The sequence below is a fragment of the Culex quinquefasciatus genome, chromosome 3 (assembly GCF_015732765.1).
Source record: "Culex quinquefasciatus strain JHB chromosome 3, VPISU_Cqui_1.0_pri_paternal, whole genome shotgun sequence".
NCBI classification, from domain to species: Eukaryota; Metazoa; Arthropoda; class Insecta; order Diptera; family Culicidae; genus Culex; species Culex quinquefasciatus.
In genome coordinates this window covers 133,263,166-133,285,105 of record NC_051863.1, presented here as the reverse complement: position 1 = coordinate 133,285,105, position 21,940 = coordinate 133,263,166, and the positions used below count along the sequence as shown (strand labels likewise).

Below are 21,940 nucleotides of genomic sequence, written 5' to 3'. Positions count from 1 at the left end.
CAAAAATGGCCATTTTCATTATCAGTTTCAAAACCATGAATTTTGATACCCATATTGCCCCAAGTCGTATGGTTCGATTAATGTCCCCCGGTAGAACCTTCCTAGGGCACCCACCCTGGGTGTGGCCAATCCAGTCAAAATGGCCATTTTCATTATCAGTTTCAAAAACCATGAATTTTGATACCCATATTGCCCCAAGTCGTATGGTTCGATTAATGTCCCCCGGTAGAACCTTCCTGAGGGCACTGGCCACTCCGGTGTGGCCAATCCAGTCAAAATGGCCATTTTCATTATCAGTTTCAAAACCATGAATTTTGATACCCATATTGCCCCAAGTCGTATGGTTCGATTAATGTCCCCCGGTAGAACCTTCCTGAGGGCACTGGCCACCGGGTGTGGCCAATCCAGTCAAAATGGCCATTTTCATTATCAGTTTCAAAACCATGAATTTTGATACCCATATTGCCCCAAGTCGTATGGTTCGATTAATGTCCCCCGGTAGAACCTTCCTGAGGGCACTGGCCACTCCTGTGGCCAATCCAGTCAAAATGGCCATTTTCATTATCAGTTTCAAAAACCATGAATTTTGATACCCATATTGCCCCAAGTCGTATGGTTCGATTAATGTCCCCTGGTAGAACCTTCCTGAGGGCACTGGCCACCTGTGGCCAATCCAGTCAAAATGGCCATTTTCATTATCTTCCAAAACCATGAATTTTGATACCCATATTGCCCCAAGTCGTATGGTTCGATTAATGTCCCCCGGTAGAACCTTCCCGAGGGCACTGGGCCACCTGGGTGTGGCCAATCCAGTCAAAATGGCCATTTTCATTATCAGTTTCAAAACCATGAATTTTGATACCCATATTGCCCCAAGTCGTATGGTTCGATTAATGTCCCCCGGTAGAACCTTCCTGAGGGCACTGGCCACTTCGGGTGTGGCCAATCCAGTCAAAATGGCCATTTTCATTATCAGTTTCAAAAACCATGAATTTTGATACCTATATTGCCCCAAGTCGTATGGTTCGATTAATTTCAGTAGAACCTTCCTGAGGGCACTGGCCACCGGTGTGGCCAATATCCTATAAATGTGGTCCCAAGCCCATTGCCCCAAATCATTCTGGTCCGGTGAACGTCCCACAATCTTCATAAGAACAGAATTCCTCCCAATTTAGTGCAAACTGTGTTTTTCAATGTGTGCGTGTGTGTGTGTGAGCAATAAAATTACCACCGTGGATCCGCTTTTGTCGAAACCTCGTAAGGCACTGAATTTTTCTGAGGCTATCTGTTAGCTTAAATAGTTCGCATGAAATGTGGCAACATGGTGCAAATTTTGCCTCCTCTCCTGTTTACGTGGAACTGTCACGCGAGAATGTTGCACCACTGTTGCCACATTTCATGCGAACTATTTAAGCTAACAGATAGCCTCAGAAAAATTCAGTGCCTTACGAGGTTTCGACAAAGCGGATCCACGGTGGTAATTTTATTGCTCACACACGCACACATTGAAAACACAGTTTGTGCACTAAATTGGGAGGATTCTGTTCTATGAAGATTGTAAGGACGTTCACCGACCAGAATGATTTGGGGCAATGGGCTTGGGACCACATTTATAGGATATTGGCCACACCCGGAGTGGCCAGTGCCCTCGGGAAGGTTCTACCGGGGGACATTAATCGAACCATACGACTTGGGGCAATATGGGTATCAAAATTCATGGTTTTTTAAACTGGTAATGAAAATGGCCATTTTGACCGGAGTGGATACACCCGGAGTGGCAATTGCCCTGGGGAAGGTTCTACCGGGGGGGAGATTAATCGAACCATACGACTTGGGGCAATATGGGTATCAAAATTCATGGTTTTTGAACTGATAATGAAATGGCCATTTTGACTGGATTGGCCACACCCGGAGTGGCCAGTGCCCTCGGGAAGGTTCTACCGGGGGACATTAATCGAACCATACGACTTGGGGCAATATGGGTATCAAAATTCATGGTTTTTTAAACTGGTAATGAAAATGGCCATTTTGACCGGAGTGGATACACCCGGAGTGGCAATTGCCCTGGGGAAGGTTCTACCGGGGGGGAGATTAATCGAACCATACGACTTGGGGCAATATGGGTATCAAAATTCATGATTTTGAAACTTGTAATGAAATGGCCATTTTGACCGATTGGCCACACCCGGAGGTCAGTGCCCTGGGAAAGGTTCTACCAGGGGGACATTATTCGAACCATACGACTTGGGGTAATATGGGAATCCAAATTCATGGTTTTTGAAACTGGTAATGAAAATGACAATTTTGACCGGATTGGCCACACCCGGATTGGCCACACCCGTAGTGGCCAAACCATGAATTTTGATACCCATATGGCCCAAGTCGTATGGTTCGATTAATGTCCCCCCGATAGAACATTCCCCAGGGCAATTGCCACCCGGTTGTGGCCACTCCGGTCAAAATGGCCATTTTCATTACCAGTTTAAAAACCATGAATTTTGATACCCATATTGCCCCAAGTCGTATGGTTCGATTAATGTCCCCCGGTAGAACCTTCCCGAGGGCACTGACCACTCCAGGTGTGGCCAATCCGGTCAAAATGGCCATTTTCATTACAAGTTTCAAAACCATGAATTTTGATACCTATTATCCGCTTACCACCAAACCGAAGTGCGCAACACTTCTGTTGCGCGAAAATCTGTTGCGCCGAACAAAAATGCTGTGGTTTGTCGTTAGCGTGTACATCAGCCTGTGGCGCAACAGCTTTGACAGGCCTGTATTTTGATTTTTGTCTGCTTTCACAATATATTGCCCCAAGTCGTATGGTTCGATTAATGTCCCCCAGAACCTTCCCGAGGGCACTGGCCACTCCGGGTGTTACCAATTCGGTCAAATGGCCATTTTCATTACTGGTTTCAAAACCATTAATTTCGATACGGACCATCCATAAACCACGTGGACACTTTTTTGGGAATCTTTTAAACCCCCCCCCTCCCCTCGTGGACAATACGGGACCATCCATAAACCACGTGGACACTTTTTTGGGAATCTTTTAAACCCCCCCCTCCCCTCGTGGACAATTGTCCATACAAAAAAAGAAATTTGTATGGATCGTGGACAATCGCCATAACCCCCCACCTAAAGTGTCCACGTGGTTTATGGATGGTCCCTACCCATATTGCCCCAAGTCGTATGGTTCCGTAAATGTCCTCCCGGTAGAACCTTCCTGAGGGCAATGGCCACTCCGGGTGTGGCCAATCCTGCCAAATGGCCATTTTCATCACCAGTATCAAAACCATGAATTTTGATACGCATATTGCCCCAAGTCGTATGGTTCCGTAAATGTCCTCCCGGTAGAACCTTCCTCAGGGCACTGGCCACCCGGTGTGCCAATTCTGCCAAAATGGCCATTTTCATCAACAGTATCAAAACCATGAATTTTGATACCCATATTGCCCAAATTTGTATGGTTCCGTAAATGTCCTCCCGGTAGAACCTTCCTCAGGGCAATGGCCACTCCGGTGTGGCCAATCCTGCCAAATGGTCATTTTCATTATCAGTTTCAAAAACCATGAATTTTGATACCCATATTGCCCCAAGTCGTATGGTTCGATTAATGTCCTCCCGGTAGAACCTTCCTCAGGGCAATGGCCACTCCGGTGTCCAATCCTGCCAAAATGGTCATTTTCATTACCAGTATCAAAACCATGAATTTTGATACCCATATTGCCCAAATTTGTATGGTTCCGTAAATGTCCTCCCGGTAGAACCTTCCCACAGGGCACTGGCCAATCCGGGTGTGGCCAATCCGGTCAAAATGGCCATTTTCATCACCAGTATCAAAACCATGAATTTTGATACGCATATTGCCCCAAGTCGTATGGTTCCGTAAATGTCCTCCCGGTAGAACCTTCCTCAGGGCAATGGCCACTCCGGGTGTGGCCAATCCTGCCAAATGGTCATTTTCATTACCAGTATCAAAACCATGAATTTTGATACCCATATTGCCCAAATTTGTATGGTTCCGTAAATGTCCTCCCGGTAGAACCTTCCTCAGGGCACACCCGGGTGTGGCCAATCCGGCCAAAATGGCCATTTTCATCACCAGTATCAAAACCATGAATTTTGATACCCATATTGCCCAAATTTGTATGGTTCCGTAAATGTCCTCCCGGTAGAACCTTCCCACAGGGCACTGGCCACTCCATTTTCATCACCAGTATCAAAACCATGAATTTTGATACCCATATTGCCCCAAGTCGTATGGTTCCGTAAATGTCCTCCCGGTAGAACCTTCCCTCAGGGCAATGGCCACTCCGGGTGTGGCCAATCCTGCCAAAATGGTCATTTTCATTACCAGTATCAAAAATCATGAATTTTGATACGCATATTGCCCCAAGTCGTATGGTTCGATTAATGTCCTCCCGGTAGAACCTTCCCACAGGGCACTGGCCACTCCGGGTGTGGCCAATCCGGTCAAAATGGCCATTTTCATCACCAGTATCAAAAATCATGAATTTTGATACGCATATTGCCCCAAGTCGTATGGTTCGATTAATGTCCTCCCGGTAGAACCTTCCCTCAGGGCAATGGCCACTCCGGGTGTGGCCAATCCTGCCAAAATGGTCATTTTCATTACCAGTATCAAAAACCATGAATTTTGATACCCATATTGCCCAAATTTGTATGGTTCCGTAAATGTCCTCCCGGTAGAACCTTCCTCAGGGCAATGGCCAATCCGGGTGTGGCCAATCCTGCCAAAATGGTCATTTTCATTACCAGTATCAAAAACCATGAATTTTGATACCCATATTGCCCAAATTTGTATGGTTCCGTAAATGTCCTCCCGGTAGAACCTTCCCACAGGGCACTGGCCACTCCGGGTGTGGCCAATCCGGTCAAAATGGCCATTTTCATCACCAGTATCAAAAACCATGAATTTTGATACGCATATTGCCCCAAGTCGTATGGTTCGATTAATGTCCTCCCGGTAGAACCTTCCCTCAGGACAATGGCCACTCCGGGTGTGGCCAATCCTGCCAAAATGGTCATTTTCATTACCAGTATCAAAAACCATGAATTTTGATACCCATATTGCCCAAATTTGTATGGTTCCGTAAATGTCCTCCCGGTAGAACCTTCCCTCAGGGCAATGGCCACTCCGGGTGTGGCCAATCCTGCCAAAATGGTCATTTTCATTACCAGTATCAAAAACCATGAATTTTGATACCCATATTGCCCAAATTTGTATGGTTCCGTAAATGTCCTCCCGGTAGAACCTTCCCTCAGGGCAATGGCCACTCCGGGTGTGGCCAATCCTGCCAAAATGGTCATTTTCATTACCAGTATCAAAAACCATGAATTTTGATACCCATATTGCCCAAATTTGTATGGTTCCGTAAATGTCCTCCCGGTAGAACCTCAGGGCAATGGCCACTCCGGGTGTGGCCAATCCTGCCAAATTGGTCATTTTCATTACCAGTATCAAAACCATGAATTTTGATACCCATATTGCCCAAATTTGTATGGTTCCGTAAATGTCCTCCCGGTAGAACCTTCCCACAGGGCACTGGCCACTCCGGGTGTGACCGATATCCTACCAAATTGTTCCCAATAATTTCGGTATTCCGGTGACCGTTCTGGCTACCGTCAATAACTTCTTGACCTCCTCTCAGTTCGTGCACCACCTGCGTGTGTGTGTGAGCAATAAAATTCCCAACGTAAGGTCCGTCTTTGATGAAAGTCTGATGGACACTAAATCCTCCAGAGGCTAATTTTTAGCTTAAATAGTTTTCACGGCATCTACGCAACAGGAACAGAATGTCACGCCGAGGGCTTGCGACGGTAACGCTACATTTTCGAAAAATTTTGCATTGACACCGCAGATAGAGCTTTAAGACAAAGTCCTTTGTCAAAAACAAATCAAAATATGTGTATTAAGAAAAATCAGTTCACAAAACCTACTTTCGAGTAGGTAACTGAAATTTAATCTAACCCCTAGCAATCTCAAAAACAATCCTACAATGTGCCATTAGATCGTCGCTTGAGTGGTATCTTGTGACAGGTCTGCTGTAAAAAAAAAAATAGGACATGTCACAAGATAGCACACACGCGACGAAATAAATGCCGCTTTGAGATTTGCAGAGGTTATGTTCAAGCCATATTATCTCATATTAGTTAAATTTTAGTGATTGATTGTCGATTGTTAACCGAAATTTGTGAAATTTGGTGAATTTAAAAAAATATAAAAACAAAATTGTTGTTTGAGTTTTTGAATGTCATTGGAATTTATTGTCATCACTTTTTGAATAGCATTTTTTTTTGTTATTTCCTTACTCACATGAATTTGAAAAATCGGTAAAGTTGAGATCGGTAAACCGTCTGTCAAAATGAACACATTTTACCGAATATCGGTTGTACGATGAACAATAATGAACTTCATTACCGAATTTCGATAGTTTTAGGCGTTTCGGTTATTTTCAGTTTGCCGAACTGTTCAGCAGTTGAACTTTACCGAATTCGGTAAAAAAAATCTAAGTGTGTACCATCAAATGATTAACTTTGACTTGACTTGACTTGTTTTGCTGAAAATGTACTGATTTTGTGCAGTTTGAGGGAAAACAATGGCTTTATAAAAATATCGGTCGTCGATGGGGACGCATGGTGGTTCAATTCCAGCAATTCTTCAAAATGCAATTCCTCCCAAAATTGCTCAGAACGATGGGCTTACACGACGGTTCAAAAGTGCACAAATTGTCGAACCAGATAACGAGTACAAACGAGAGCAAAATATGCGTTTACAAACCCCACAGCAAATCGAATCCCACCAAGCTCGCTGCCTCCACCGCGCGCTCGCAACAAGGAAAAGAACTGGAAATTTATGTAAGAGCAAGGCCCCAAGTACATGATAAAAGACAGAAGAAATCCACGCGCGTGAGGCCCGTCCGAACCCGTTCCCAGGCGGCGGCTGGAACAACTTATTTCTGGCCCCCCTGCATCCTGAGGCTGGTCGGCACACCACACTCACGTCTTCATCGATTACACTCCAGCAGCTGCTGCTCGTTTCAAGCTTGCCGACTAATCGGCGCGGAATAATGCCCGCGGACCTGTTTCTGCGGCCACTTTCGTTCGTTCTCGTGTGTGTGTGCCAACCTAATTAGTTTGAGAAGGTAGAGGGCGTTGAGGTAGTTGGGACAATTTTCTTGGAGAATCAATCTTAATCAACGGACAGGCAGCTGTAAAATGTTTGAGTTGTAATTATTTTTTGAATCAACAAGTTATTTTGTTGAAATAGCATGCGTCTCCATCAAACAGCACTTGTCTTTGTACAGAATAATCCCATCACCCACAACATTCACGCAAGATCATGCCAGCAAACTCGCGGCCTCAGGCCTAGTTTGAACTTCAACGCTCAACGTTGGTTTTAAGTGGTCGTGGCCAGAAGTCGAACTGGGTAGACATTGTGGCGGCTGCCTCGAGTTGGGCCGATCGTTTAGTTCGCGCCGCGCGAAGGAATTTTCCACCACGCACACACAAATTAATATCCAGCTCCCTTCGGCGGCCAGAATAAACGAGATTTGCCATTTTTTTTTCGCATGTTTGGAGCGCTTCTGGCTGAGCTGACAGAATAAATTAGTCCAAGACGACGACGACGACGCAAAACCGTTACGCGAAATCTCGCGCGATTGGTTTCAAGTGGGCCTGATTGATTTTAATGAAATTGCTTGGGACAGGGGTTTTGTGCGCTGAAAGAAAGAGTTTGGTTCATCAAATATTATCTTAAGTGTACATTTTGCTTACTAACCACGGGATTTCAATAATTTTTCAAATACATTACAATTTCTAACCCCTGTTCCACCCCTTCTCCACACAGAAAGCAGTGCTTCACGACAGACTACTTCCGGGCTGCATAGACGCGCTCCAGCTGACCGATGAGATCGAAACGCTGAAGCCGTACATCAAGGTGCTAAACGGTGCCGACCCAAACACGTTATAAGTCCCCGGTCCGTCGAACATCGATCAACTGAGCAACTCAACGGCATCTCTCAACCGGAACCGCGCCACCCCCACACGTGCGACCACGTGGTCCGTGGAGGCCGGGGCTAGGTCAGGAGAGATGTACTACTAGAGAAAAAAAAACTTGCGCGCGCAAAAGTGCTTAACAAACAAACAAACTACAAACCAGTATCAAAACAGCAGCAGCAGCAACAAAAGTCATCGTAATTCGTCATCAACCAACCGGAACACAAGGAAGATCCTCAACCCGACAACGGAAACATGAAAAACAAAAAAAACGATGTGCAATTTTCTACCACGTTTTTGGGACGAGATAGTACGGCGACCGCGATGTCCCCGGGCGGAAATGGAAGGATTCAGTTTTTTTGATTTTCGTTTCGTTCTGTTACGATTTTTAATGCTGGTATGTTGAGTTTTTTTTATTTAGTTTTAGTTAGTTAAGTTTTCTTTGATTTTTGTCTTTTTGTGAGTTTTACACGTTTTGAGCAGCCTAACGGGGGAATATTTCAACGGTGCCGCTGCAAACAAATCAATCAAGAAATATTTCATTTGCTTTTGCTAAACTGTCTACACTCTTAAAAGTATCCTTTAAAGTTCACCCGTCGTCACCCTTTAAAAGGGTATCGAAAATGTACTGAATTTGACATACCCTTTTAAAAGGGTGACGCTGGTGAACTTTAAAAAGGATTGAAAGTATCCTTTTGAGGATTGAAAGTACCCTTTGAGGGATACTTCTGACTTTGAGTGTAGAGAGATTTTGGATTTATTTTTTCGTTCGGAATAATCAGGCGAACTTCATGTATTTCCATCGAGCACCTAATGTGAGCATTAGCCCGGGTCAAAAAATTGTTGGTCTGGGGAATACTCCTCCGATCCGAAGCCCCTGGTCTTGCCTTGAACCGGATTCATTCCGGCGTCGCAGAAATCATCCCAGCAAAGCACACTAAGGCTGCCTCGGTCAGAGGACGCCACATGGCAATCAGCCACCACGTGGCAGGAGGGTATCAATTTTTGCTTTTAAAGTAGTTTTGTTATTCCTAGAACACTTTATTCAACCAGATATTTGATCAAAAACACCTTAAAAACGCTAAATATAATTTTGAAGCCGAATTTGAAGTTATTTTCCGGCCACGTAGTGGATGATTATGTAGCGTCCTCTGATCGAGGCAGTCTTCTTAGTGTGCTTTGATTTTCCCTATACATTTTGCTGGGACCATGAGAATTTCTGCGACGCCGGAAGGAATCCGGTTCAAGGCAAGACCAGGGGCCTCGGATCGTCTTACACCCTTCGGAGGAATTGTTCCCCAGACCATCCCCTAGGACCCCATGGTATGCAAAAGTCGTCATTTGTTAACGGCTGACTTGTACAGAGCAATCTTTCAACCAAATGGGCTGAAATTTTGGCCTGAGCCTCCATTTTGAGTACTCTTTGGGCAATCTCATATAATTTTTGATTTGAGCAACTTTAATTTTTTGACCCGGGCTAGTTAGCATAACGATGCCTCTGTACTAGGGTGGTCCAAATACGGGCCTCGCTACCCCTGTAATCAAAGACAGTAAAAACCTTAAAAACATGGTGTCTTCGGGAAAGTTGTTCTAAATTTAATGAAGGTTCTACATCTGAGAATTGATAAAGATTGGACGACTATTGCGCCCTTCACAGGTAAAAACTAAAACAGTTGCTTTTTTCCATACATTTTGACTATTTTTCCAATACAAACTTCAAGTGATTCGAGGGTTCCCGTGGTCATAATGAGCTCAAATTTGGAATATATCCTAGTGATGGGTCAATCTTTGATTTCAGGTGGTAGCCCCTGAGAAAGCCTGGATTTCGACCACCCTACCTGTTTCTCTTGTTCTGATTAAGTAGAAATCTCAGTACTAGTACAAGAGAGCACTCAGGCATCGATATCGGCACTTTAAATTCCGAAAACAGCTTCTAAAAACATTTTTAAACTGGAATCTGGTACCGTAAACCGCGGGAATAGGATTTCAACATATTTTTGGACTATTTTTCAGCTTATAATAGTGTTTTAAAATATAGTTGAGTTGGAAATTCTTATTTTAAATTCCGGCGTGACATAATTCTTCTTGTTAAAATCGGATTAAAGTGTGCAAATTTTACTTTTTAAGTAAAATGCACCAACGTACTAAGGTTGCTGATATAGTTTTTATGATAAAATACAATGATGTTTTTTAACTTAACTTAGTTTATAAGCTTTTTAAAGCAATACATATAAATTTTGGGTAAAATTGATAAAAAGTTTGAAATTCGCTTAAAATTCTTTAAAACAAGTTTTGTTTATAGAAATATCGATTTTATTTGAATTTTTAACTAAATACGAAGCACGAATTAGCTGATTTCACATTTTATATGAAATTTGTTCTATTGAATGGCTCAAAATTTTCAGATTGTGTTTCAAAAACACATATAAATTGATAGTTAAAAACAATTTTTATTTTCTCCTAGTGCAAATCCGAAGAATCCGAAATTTGCACTCTTTAATTTTCGGAAAAAAAGAATCGTTTACCATTATTCAAGATTCTTATTAATGCTGATTTATTTTGTTATTTTTGTCTTTTATACAAATACTTTTGCTGGTAATTTTTTTTAACGTTTTTCTTCTGTAGAATAACTTTACTTAGGTTCCAAATCTTCAATCCCTTTCGAATATTTTTAAGATATTTTATGTCCCCTAAAAAAATCTGAAAATAAGAGACATTTTTTTACTTTTAATTGCAATAACTTTTTTAAACCATGCATTTGTTAAAGTTGTTCAACAATTGAATTGCAGTGATTTATTTTATGACTTAACAAATTAAATATTTTGAATAACAATTTGAAAAAAAAATAATGGAAGAAATAAATTATCTTTGATTAAATTTTTCACTCTTATGTTGTTAAATAAATGTCAAAGATCCCAAATTTTACAAGGACGTTTTTTTGTTATTCAAAATACTTTACAATTTGACAGTCAAAACTAAACCAAAAGTATTTATTTTAAATATGCCAAAATAACAAAGTAAACTCCGATTGATAAGCTATTCTGATTTAACCCTCTACGGCCCAAATTTTTTTCGAAACTTTTTATTTTTTCCTTGTTCAGGAGGTCATTTTGAGCAACAGCCAAAGTAGACCCCAGAAAAATTACATTTTTAAAAACATTGGCAAAGTCACATAAAACAAGTAAAACTTCCAACCCATAAATTTTCTAAAATTTTAAGAGTTCTTCTTTCCAATGCTTTTAAAGATCAAAAGTTGGTTGAAAAAGGATTTTGGGGATTTTCAGATCGAAGCCCGTCTAGAGGCGGGGTTAGGTGGTAGAGGGTAAAGCGGTAAACGCACTTCGGAAGGAATCGGTCAAGAAAATTTCAAATGGGCAACAGCGGCAGAGTAAGCAAGCCAGAGAGGATGAAGAAAAGCCCCAAGAAATCGTTCCCTCTTCTTTGTTCTGCTATTCGTAAAGCTGTTTCTTGACCCCTTTCCTTCCGATCAGCGTACTAGCCTTAAAGGTGGATACTTTTCTAAGCATATTTGATAAACCATTAAAAAACACATTCATTGTTTGTCAGGAGTGTTATGAATATTATAAATTTAGTGAAAAAGCTTATTTTTAATGGTTAGTCTGTTGAAACCCCTTAAAAATATTATTTTTAAAATTCTTTAAGATATTTGAAGTTAATTAATGAAGGTAAACAACACCTACCAAAAGGAAAAAAGTACTTGAAGTTCTCCAAAACAATTATTATTTAATGATGAGTAGCATTTTTATTTTGCATTAATGTTTTACGTTTTGATTTTTGTAATTTTTATTTCGATGCAGCAATTTTTTTCCACCACGTTTTTGCAAGTTTCCCTCTCTGCTGCGAAACATTTCTCCGTTTGGTGCCGCTGCAACCAAATCACTCTTTTGCCTTTTGACACTGAAACATTTCAGCGTGCTCGTCTTTTTCCTGCCCCCACAGCTAACCCGATCAGAAAGCGATCGCACCTTTTTGAAAGCTAACAATTTTTGATAAAGTTCAAATTGTTTTTGCATCTAAACTAATCAACGCAATTTCCGTTCATTTCTTTCCAGAGAGGACTGCTTCGGCTCGGAGTACTTCCTGGCCTGCGTGGAGGCGCTGTTTCTGGACGAGGAGAAGGAGAAGTTTATGAAGTGGCGCGAGATGCTGGGGAAGTAAAGGGGCGCCCCTTTTATTTGTCCTGAGAGAGAGCGAGGAGGAGAGAGCGATATCTTCGAACTGCAGCTGTTTTTATCTTTAAATTGTTTTAGGTTTTTTTTTGTTTTTTTTTTCGAGAGAGCGAACAAATAGAAATGTACACGAACACAAACACCCACACACTCACTCGTAAACTGATATTTTATACATGTACACACAGACACACTCACAAAACTCAGATATAGCATGGAAGAGCGAGATTGGTTAGGGTTAGGCGCGAGTGGAAGCAGCATGAACGAGGTAGAATGTGTTTTTATTTAGTAGGTTTTGCTATTTTCTCTTGCTTTCAGGCAGCACAAACTAACACATAAGATTTATTATGAACTATGAGCTAAACGAAAAACAGGGCAGTGACTGAAGTGGAGAAGGAAAGGAGCAAGCCGACGTGTACATAATTAAGTGATAACAAGATATTTATTTATAAATAGTGTTGAGAGTAAGGAAGCGAACAATTTACTAACTTTCAAAGTTGGCAGAATGGCGAGCGAAGGTTTAGAATAGTTAGACGGAGAGGAAAGTACTACTCACAGTTTGTAACGGATTGTATCTCAGTATTTTGGCTTGAGGAACGCGCAGATGTGTACCAGTTCGAACTGCTCGTGAAGGTGGGATGCGAAGGGGGTGACGTTGCGATCCTGACGCGGTGAGTCAATCACCCTGCCAGGACATCGCGGCGGATTGCCCCTTCAATCCCTCCGCCGAGCAGAGCAGAGTTTGTCGAATGTTTATAAAAGAATCAACCTTGGAAAGCATAGTTTTATTTTGTTCAAACGATTTTATCAATAGCGACGCAAACAAAATTCGAGCATAACATGAAAATATGTCTTACGTTAATGTATTTATATTTTCAAAAAATATACTTCTTTAAAATCTAGTCCAGAAAGCACACATTTACGTTTAGTTATTTATGAAGAAGGGAGGAAAGAAAACTGAAAACTGAAAAATATCGAAGCAACTCGAACGATCAACGCTAGAGAGTAAAGGGAAATTACAGAGAAGTAGAACTTTTAACAAGCGGTGTTATCTCTCACGCGATTACACGATTTGTGTTTGTAGCTTTAGTTCTCGCGCGCGTTCTTCCTTTCTCGGTTCGTTGTCGGGTTTTTGCGATCGATCGATATGGTGCGCGCGCTCTGATGATCTTCCGCTCTGTTTTCCATTACGCAAAACCACAAAAACCATGGCTGAACGGACATGCAATTTACCACGGAACCACGCGTTGAAGTACTCATATCAGTCGAACACATCTCCTGTATCTTGTATAGCTACGCTGAAGAAAAAAATTGTAAATTATTAACATTCCTCGTTAGACAGTATTTTCTCTCCAAAATAGACTAATCATTGAAACAAAAAATCAAACAAAAAAAACTCTTTCTTTCTCTTACACTCAACAACTCCTTAAAAGTGGGGACGAGAGCCCGGGACCGAATCCGAAAAAAGGGGCTACGACGACGACGCAGTAGATCTAAAGTCCAGACTTCCGCACTATGTCAATCACAATTGGGTTTTTGAAATCGCAAAACAAACACACACGCAAGTTCCTTCCGAGTTGAGTTTTGGTCGTTTGCTAACGTTTTTGCTAACAGTAAAGGTGTGTATATTTATTTCGCAAAAGCCGCCAGTTTAAGCTATCGAACGAAATTACGCGAGAGAGGGGAGATTGGAGAAAAAAGATAGTTTGTAACACTGTTCGTTGATTGCCATTACTTTTTTCTGTAATATATATTTTTTTATTGAGCGGAGGAGTCACATTTTTTTTCTTGCAAACATGCGGCAGCGCAAGCTATGCAAGTTGATGTATTTATAATGTTTTTGTCGCTGAAGAGGAAGTGCAAGATGGAGAGCAACCAATGTTTTGTCTGTAAACAAATGCTGAACACAAACTGATATTCATATACTTTAACGAAAATACGGGGAAATAAAAATATCAATGAACATAAGAAGAAATGTTTCAGCAGGGTTACATTTATTTGTAAAGAAAGAAATTCCATGCAATCAAAATATTAAAAAAAAATCCCATAATGTTGGTATTATGAGCGATATTCCAACATACCTGCCAGAATGCTGTTAGAATTCGACCAGAACGCAGTAACTGGGGTTTCACCGACTACGTGCCGCTGTAAACAAATTATAATGCTTAAAACGATTTTTTGGTGGAGTCACATGGTGTGCAGTTTTCAACACTTTGCGAATCTTTCAGACTACTAGTTGTTTAAATCGTTTAAATACAGCCTCTTAAAGTTTAGTCCGCCAACTGGGGATAATCGGGACTGCAATCTGAATAGGTACAGGAGGTTTTAGAGCCATAAATTTGGTAATCGGTGTACCGTCATCAGGGTGACATTGGGTCTGGGAGGTGAGATTGGGTCATACAAAAATGCTGAAATTTGTATGACTAAATCTCACCCCCAGACCAAATGTCCTGATGACGGTACTAATTGTTTTGTTCTTCTTGTTGTAACCGAAATCAATCAAAACAATCAGAACATTATTCAAAAAAAAATTCCGGTTGTATCCATCAAGAAGCTGTCTTTATCGTTTGGTTCCGTTTGAAAACCTACTGGTTTAGTGAAAATCATCTCTGTTTGTTGGATCAGCTTCGCTAGAATTAGCGATGTTTATTTACTCGGCCAGAAAGATCTGCAGGATTCCAAAATCAGCCAGGGAATTTATCTGCGACATCGCAGAATGACACTCGCCGCAGTTCTTCGTCACTCGTAAAATGGAAAACCTCTTCTAACCGATCGAAATTTGAAAACACACACAATTTTCCAGCAAAAAATGTTAAACACTAGACAAAATAAAACACATACTACTAATTATGAAAAAGCTCATTTATCAGAAAGAAAAAAGTCATGCTTGTGCTTGAACAGCCTCCTTCTTTGTAGATGTAAACAAAGTGGGATCATTCGAAAATCATGTTACGCATTCTCTCTATTCATCACCCAGATACCGAATACAAATTTTAATGCTTTAAAATTCTTATCGATTACTAAGTATTCAACTGTTGATCTAATTCCACAACTAAATCTGAATTTCTAGACCAAAATTTAATTTGTTTTCAATTTCGGGAAGTCCGGGACAAAATATTAAAAATCCGGGATTCAGGAATTCCCGGTTTTGGAAAAATCCGGATTTTGTCCGGGAATTCCAGGATGGACGCACTAGACAACCCTATCAAAAGTTATGATTACTTTAGTGGTAATTACACAATTTTCGGAGGTGGATCTTAAATATTTTGATGCAAATGGTAACCGAATCAGTCATGCGACCCATCGTTAGATGCGTAATCAAAAGACCTTTCCAATGAGTATGTACAAAATAATTTTCCAAATAAATTTGACAACCCTATCAAAAGTATAACAATGTGAGGAAGGCACCAACCACCTTAAGGTGGATTGAGTGACGTTTTCTATAAAAATAGTATCGAATTTTTAAAAATAAGAGCAACTACTAATTTTGGACATTTCACAATGTTGATTTTTTAACTTCAAAATTATGTTTAATGAAAAGAGCAGAAAATTTTACCAAAATTTTTTTTTTTTTAATTAATAATATTTATTATACAATCCAACCTCGATTGTCCCAATCCTCGATTATCCGTAGTTTCGATTATCCGAAGTTCGATTATTCGAAGATTGTATGGTACCGAATCAACTGATAAAAAATTTAATTTTTTAATATTTTTATTTTTTACTTTTAAACTCAAATTTGAGTTCTGTAACCCCATTTAAGTAAAACTAGAATTGTATTTTGTATTTTTTCAATATTTCATCACCACTAGTTTGGCCACCATCTTGGATTTAAACATTTTAAATCACTTTAGAGTAGTTTGGGGACACTACTTAAGCTAAAGAATCAAAAATAAGACAAAAAAAATCGTGAATTCGATTATCCAAAGTGAAATTTCGCCAAGGCCTTCTGATAATCGAGTCTGAACTGTATTGCTAAAAACTGAACATTTTTCGAGATTTTGATTTTGCATCTAAAAATGACCTATATGATTTGTTTTGAAAATATCTCGGATTTTTCTTCCAAAAATCGATTTTTTTGAAAATTAATACCTTCGGTATTCAATAGCCTGTCCCATTTTGAGGTCATGTCGAGGAATTTCAGGTGCTCACTTCTTAAATGATAGATTATGATGTTAGGAACAATGTTTTCTTAGACAAGAAAAAATAATAAAATACTTTCTCGCACCCCTAGTCGATTTACTGAAAAAGTCACTTTTTGAACAAATTTTCTAAAATCGCTTGGAATCAATACAAAACTGTTTCGATCAGTGTGTATTATCTTCAAACGATAGGTTTTTGTCCATAGATTAAGATGCACTATCAATATTGGACGAAAATTTAAGTTTTGGACTCTCCCAGGAGGATTTGTGTCGAAAAATCGCATTTTTCGAAACTTTTTCAGAAATGTTCATTTAATTTAGGGTAGCCTATTTTTCCCAGTAAAACCAATACATGCAGCTTGTAGGAAATTTCATGGCGAACATTTTTCCCTCTGAGAAAATGCAATTTCGACACTCCAGAGCCGAGATATTTGAGTTTTGTGAGGAAAAAGTGCCAATTTTCAAAATTTCTCAGAATTCAGAAGCAAGGCCTACTAATTACACGATGTAGCAAGCATATGTCTCAAAGGTCACGGTATGCTTTTTATAGTAATTTTGGCCGCTGAATCCGAATCTGAAATCAAATTTCGTGCAAACAGTGATGTTTTGGAGCTACACCCTTTTGAAATGTTATTTGCGTGTTTAAGAGGCAGTTTTTGTAAATATTGCTCGGTTTGTTCTAGAGGTCGTATCAAGGTGCTCCGATTTGGATGAAACTTTCAGCGTTTGTTTGTCTATACATGAGATGAACTCATGCCAAATATGAGCCCTCTAAGACAAAGGAAAGTGGGGTAAAACGGGCATTGAAGTTAGAATTTTCCGAGGATTTCGAATATGACAAAAGTGAGACTAAAAGTGCCGCTATGGATGCCTACAGGACAATAACTAACGTTGTAAATGTTTGTTCTAGAAAAATCGAAAAACTATGAGAAAAACTGCGATTGGCCAAAAGTTATTACCGTAGGCTTATAGTCCATGAAATTCCCTAACTTGAACTAAAGAGTATGGGTGTTGGAGGCTGTTGCAAAAATATATTGAGGTTTAAAAAAAACAATTTTTAACAGTAATTTGCAAAAGCTATGAGAAAAAGTTAAACCAATCCTGGATGTCTATGGCTCATTTTGAAGTGCTTCAAAAGACCATTCAAATGCATCTAAGATAGTTGGAATTGATGAAGTTTTACTTAAATGCGAGCAATTTTAAGATTTTTATGTTTTTGGACCTCAATCTTCAATGCCCGTTTTACCCCACTTCCCTTTATCTTAGAGGGCTCATATTTGGCATGAGTTCATCTCATGTATAGACAAACAAACGCTGAAAGTTTCATCCAAATCGGAGCACCTTGATACGACCTCTAGAACAAACCGAGCAATATTTACAAAACTGCCTCTTAAACACGCAAATAACATTTCAAAAGGGTGTAGCTCCAAAACATCACTGTTTGCACGAAATTTGATTTCAGATTCGGATTCAGCGGCCAAAATTACTATAAAAGCATACCGTGACCTTTGAGACATATGCTTGCTACATCGTGTAATTGTTAGAGTTGTGGAAACAGGCGACTGTTCAGGTTGAAGGTTGTAAGAAGAATAATTTATTTAAACAGCTTTAACAATTAGGTTAACTACGATTAGGTTCTCTAACTCCACAGCTTGCTTGATCCCAACACTCCTCCTCAAGCTGCGTTGGTTGGGGAACTCATCAATTCCTTTCTCAGCATCTCCAGCTTGACCTTTGACAGCGGCTTCGTCAGGATGTCAGCGACCATTAGCTCTGTTGGGCAATACTGGACGTGAACCACCCTGTTGGCCACCAAGTCACGCACAAAGTTATAGCGCGTGTCGATGTGCTTCGACTTCCTGCTGCTTCCATTTCCACTCAGCATCGCAATGCAGCTTTGATTGTCCTCGCGTACGATCCACAGCAGCTCTCGGCAGGCCTCCGACATATAGTGTTCTTATTTCTAAAGTAGGTATTAGACTATGACAAAAAAATCGCAAATGCAGGCAAACATAAAACCTTCCAAATCGTCAAAAGTGCGAGTTTTTTTGTTTGTTTGTCATAGTCTAATGCCTGCTTAAGGATAGATTGTCATAACTAGGGTTGGTAAATATTCACGCTCTCATCTATCCGTCCCTCTTTTTCTAATCAAAGCTGAGGAGAAAAGGGATGGCAAGACATCAGCTTGAAAATTCACTAAGCCTAGTCATAATCTAATTTCGGAAATAGTTTTTATTTGTATTTTTTATATGGCTCAGACTTTAGGTGGCCTTCCCGATTACCAAAAAAGCTAATTTGTGTCATTGGTTCACTTATACAAGGTTCTATACAATTTTGGTAGCTGTCCAAAATTGTAGTTATTGCTGAGGACTATTCAGAAAAAATAAAGATTCTACAAAAAAAAATCAAAAAGTTTCACCACTGCTTTGAGCTTTTTTGATTTTTTTAAATTGTGTAAATATTTTTGCTGAAAATATTTGTTTCATAAAGTTCTGAAAATTTCCTATTATTGATAGAATACACATTTTTTTTATTGCGCATTTCCCAACAACTTGAACTTCGCACTAAATTATTGCTATCGGTCGCTCTAGATAACGTTTTAGTTAAGGAGGTATTAGTCTGTGAAAGACAAACAAACTGGCACTTTTTTGACAGTTTGCCTGCATTTGATTGCAAAAACGTCAGGCTGCATACATTTGTTTGTTGTTTGTTTGTCACAGTCTAATACCTCCTTTAGAGAGAAGACATCTCAAATCAAAATACCAATCGACGCACGCGAACTGTTTTTGCACTGTAGCGACTTGTCAAACTGGCTTGGAAAATGTTAAAACATCCTGCAAAATTATCAAAGCAAGCCGAGGTTGCTCGCTTGTTTTTAGCTATCAAGCGCATTTTTAAAGTGCGAAAATCTGGTTTGGTGGAAACTGCGACAGAAAATGTAAATATAGTGGACTCTCTCGTTGTCGATATTGAAGGGACCGTCGAGAGCGGAGTTATCAAATTATAGAACGAAAAATCAAAGCAATCTATTTGAAGGGACTGTAAAATTTATTGACAGCTGGAGAAATATTGGTATCGAGAAGATCGACAGCCAGAGAGTCCACTGTAAATAACAACTGGTTGCCTCAAGGGTTGCCTAGTTATTCGAAATCTTGTTGTTAAAAGTTTGAACAAAAATGCCGCAAAATCAAAGTTACATTGCAAGAATCAATAAATAATTAGTTCTTTTTAGAGGTGGGCAAAACCGTTCTTTTTAGGAGCCGCTCATTTTCGCTCGTTTAAAAAGAGCCGCTCTTTGAACGGCTCTTTCGCTCTTTTTTTAATTGTGGAAAATACTATTTTAAGAATAGTGTGATTTCCGATGTTTTTATTTGACTTTATTAGACATTATATTTAAAAAACTTAAACGAGAAGATTCGCTACAAAACCATAGGTCTAAACGTTCGAATAATTGGATGGAGACAGCACCCAAACTTAAATCTAGAGTTTTGGAGAAAATTGCTTTTAATTTTACTTAATTTCGCTTAAATTATGCTAAAATTAATCAAATTTATTATAATAAAATGTACTGTGAACTCTTTTCTACATTCTTATTAAATCAAAAGTCTGTAAATGCCAAATTTAAATCGGACAAGAGGAGTAAGTAAATGGTTATTTAGTAGTTTTTGGCACTTTCATTCACTTTTGTAGTAATTTAAGTACATGACAAAGTTCACCGTGTACAAAGTTCTGGCAAATTTGACATAATTTATAAGCATTGAAAAAAATGAAATTACATTTTCAATCCTCAAAAACAAATTTCATGCTAAAATTAGTTGGAAATTCAATTAATGATATTTATAAATTTTAAAATAGACAAAAATTTGAAAATGATTCCATCTTGAAACGGTTCTTTCAAAAGACCAGAGTTTCAATTTTGCAACCGTATCAATTTTGCAACCGTATCAAATTTGCAATCGTATCAATTTTGCAATCGTATCAATTTTGCAATCGTATCAATTTTGCAACCGTATCAATTTTGCAATCGTATCAATTTTGCAACCGTATCAATTTTGCAACCGTATCAAATTTGCAATCGTATCAATTTTGCAACCGTATCAATTTTGCAATCGTATCAATTTTGCAACCGTATCAATTTTGCAATCGTATCAATTTTGCAACCGTATCAATTTTGCAACCGTATCAATTTTGCAACCGTTGAACATTGGGCCAGTTTAAAATAAATTACAAATTTGCAGTAAACTTTTTACTCAGCAGTATTACAACGAATTTTTAGTTTTTAGAAATGTTTTTATTCTGTAATTTTAACACACAAACAAATGAGCAACTTTTCTTATCCGTTTTTTCCGAACTCCGACACAGCGAAGATCGAAGCGCATCGGCCGGCGATAAGGTGTTTCGAAGCAGGTGGAGACGAAGGCGGGGTAAATATTCTGCGATATTTATCTTTATTTATGTTTCTATCAATCTTTCACAGCACAAAACGAATAAAGTGTACACGCATTTTCGGTCATTCGGTATTAAATAACTATTATTTCCATAAACTTCTTCTTTTAAAGTTAGGGATATCTTTTTTCTAATAGTCCTTTCTGTTTATGAACGTTTTCATAATTTATCATCGAAAATTGTATCCCTTTAAAAAACCTCAATTCCTGTTGCTGCTTTCATCTGTTTTTGTGAACATAAATATGATTTTATGTTCAGCGATTGCTTTTCCAAAGTATTTTTAATTAACCACATATATAGAAAATTTTTTTGTTTGTCTCTGCAAAACAATATTTACAATAGTACTCTGCTTCGGTTGACGAGAGGGACTATTCAACAGAAATAGGCACATGGAATAAAATTGTAAATTAAAAATTAATAATTATTTAATAAATAATATTTAATGAACCCTTTTGAAAAGTTGGTCTGGATTCATAATTTTCAAAATGTTTTTAAGAGATCAAAAAAAATTTCAAAAGTGTGTCAGTTTTTTTTACATATGATGCTCGACCATTAGCTGCTGGTATTATAAATGGGGGGCTGTTTGGATGAAACTTGGAAAATTTCAATGTTCTTGTTTCTTTTGTTTTATCCGATGTATCTCAGCAACCAGAGGTCCAATCTTCAATGTTTCTTAGACAAATTTATGGGAAATTTTCTGAACTCTTAGAAAAAATATATTAAAATTTGGACACTAGTATGGAACCTATTTTTTTTAAGTATAGACACTACTTTTGAAAGTCGAAAAGTTGATGTTTTCAGTAAAATCAAACTTAGGTGATTTTTTTTTAAAATTTTTCAAATCAAACTTTATGTGGGTAAATCTTGAAAACGGTGCAACTTATAAAAAAAATTACTGTGCTTTTCGATTGCAAATTTGATTTATAATTTTGAGTAAGATTTTTTTTTCTATAAAACGCCATTTAAAAAATCATAATAAAGCGAAAAATGTTTTGTTGATACGGTTCAGACGCGATAATCCTATAACCTTGGCAAAATTTAACTTCGTATAATCGAATCAAAGACCCCAAATCTACTCAAAAGTGATTTTTAATTATTAAATCCAAGGTGGCGGTCAAAATGGCGTTGATGAAATATTGA

The 21,940-nt window shown here is 39.0% G+C and overlaps 1 protein-coding gene across 1 annotated transcript in view; it reads left to right on the top strand.

Moving 5' to 3' along the window:
* Positions 1–14,188, top strand: part of LOC6035469 (ion transport peptide) — a 67,203-nt gene extending 53,015 nt beyond the window's left edge. The window contains exon 3 of the mRNA XM_038262408.1: positions 12,096–14,188. Coding sequence (XP_038118336.1) covers positions 12,096–12,201 — 106 coding nt within the window. The 3' untranslated portion in view covers positions 12,202–14,188. The remainder of the gene's footprint in view (positions 1–12,095) is intronic.
* Positions 14,189–21,940: the final 7,752 nt, after the last annotated feature.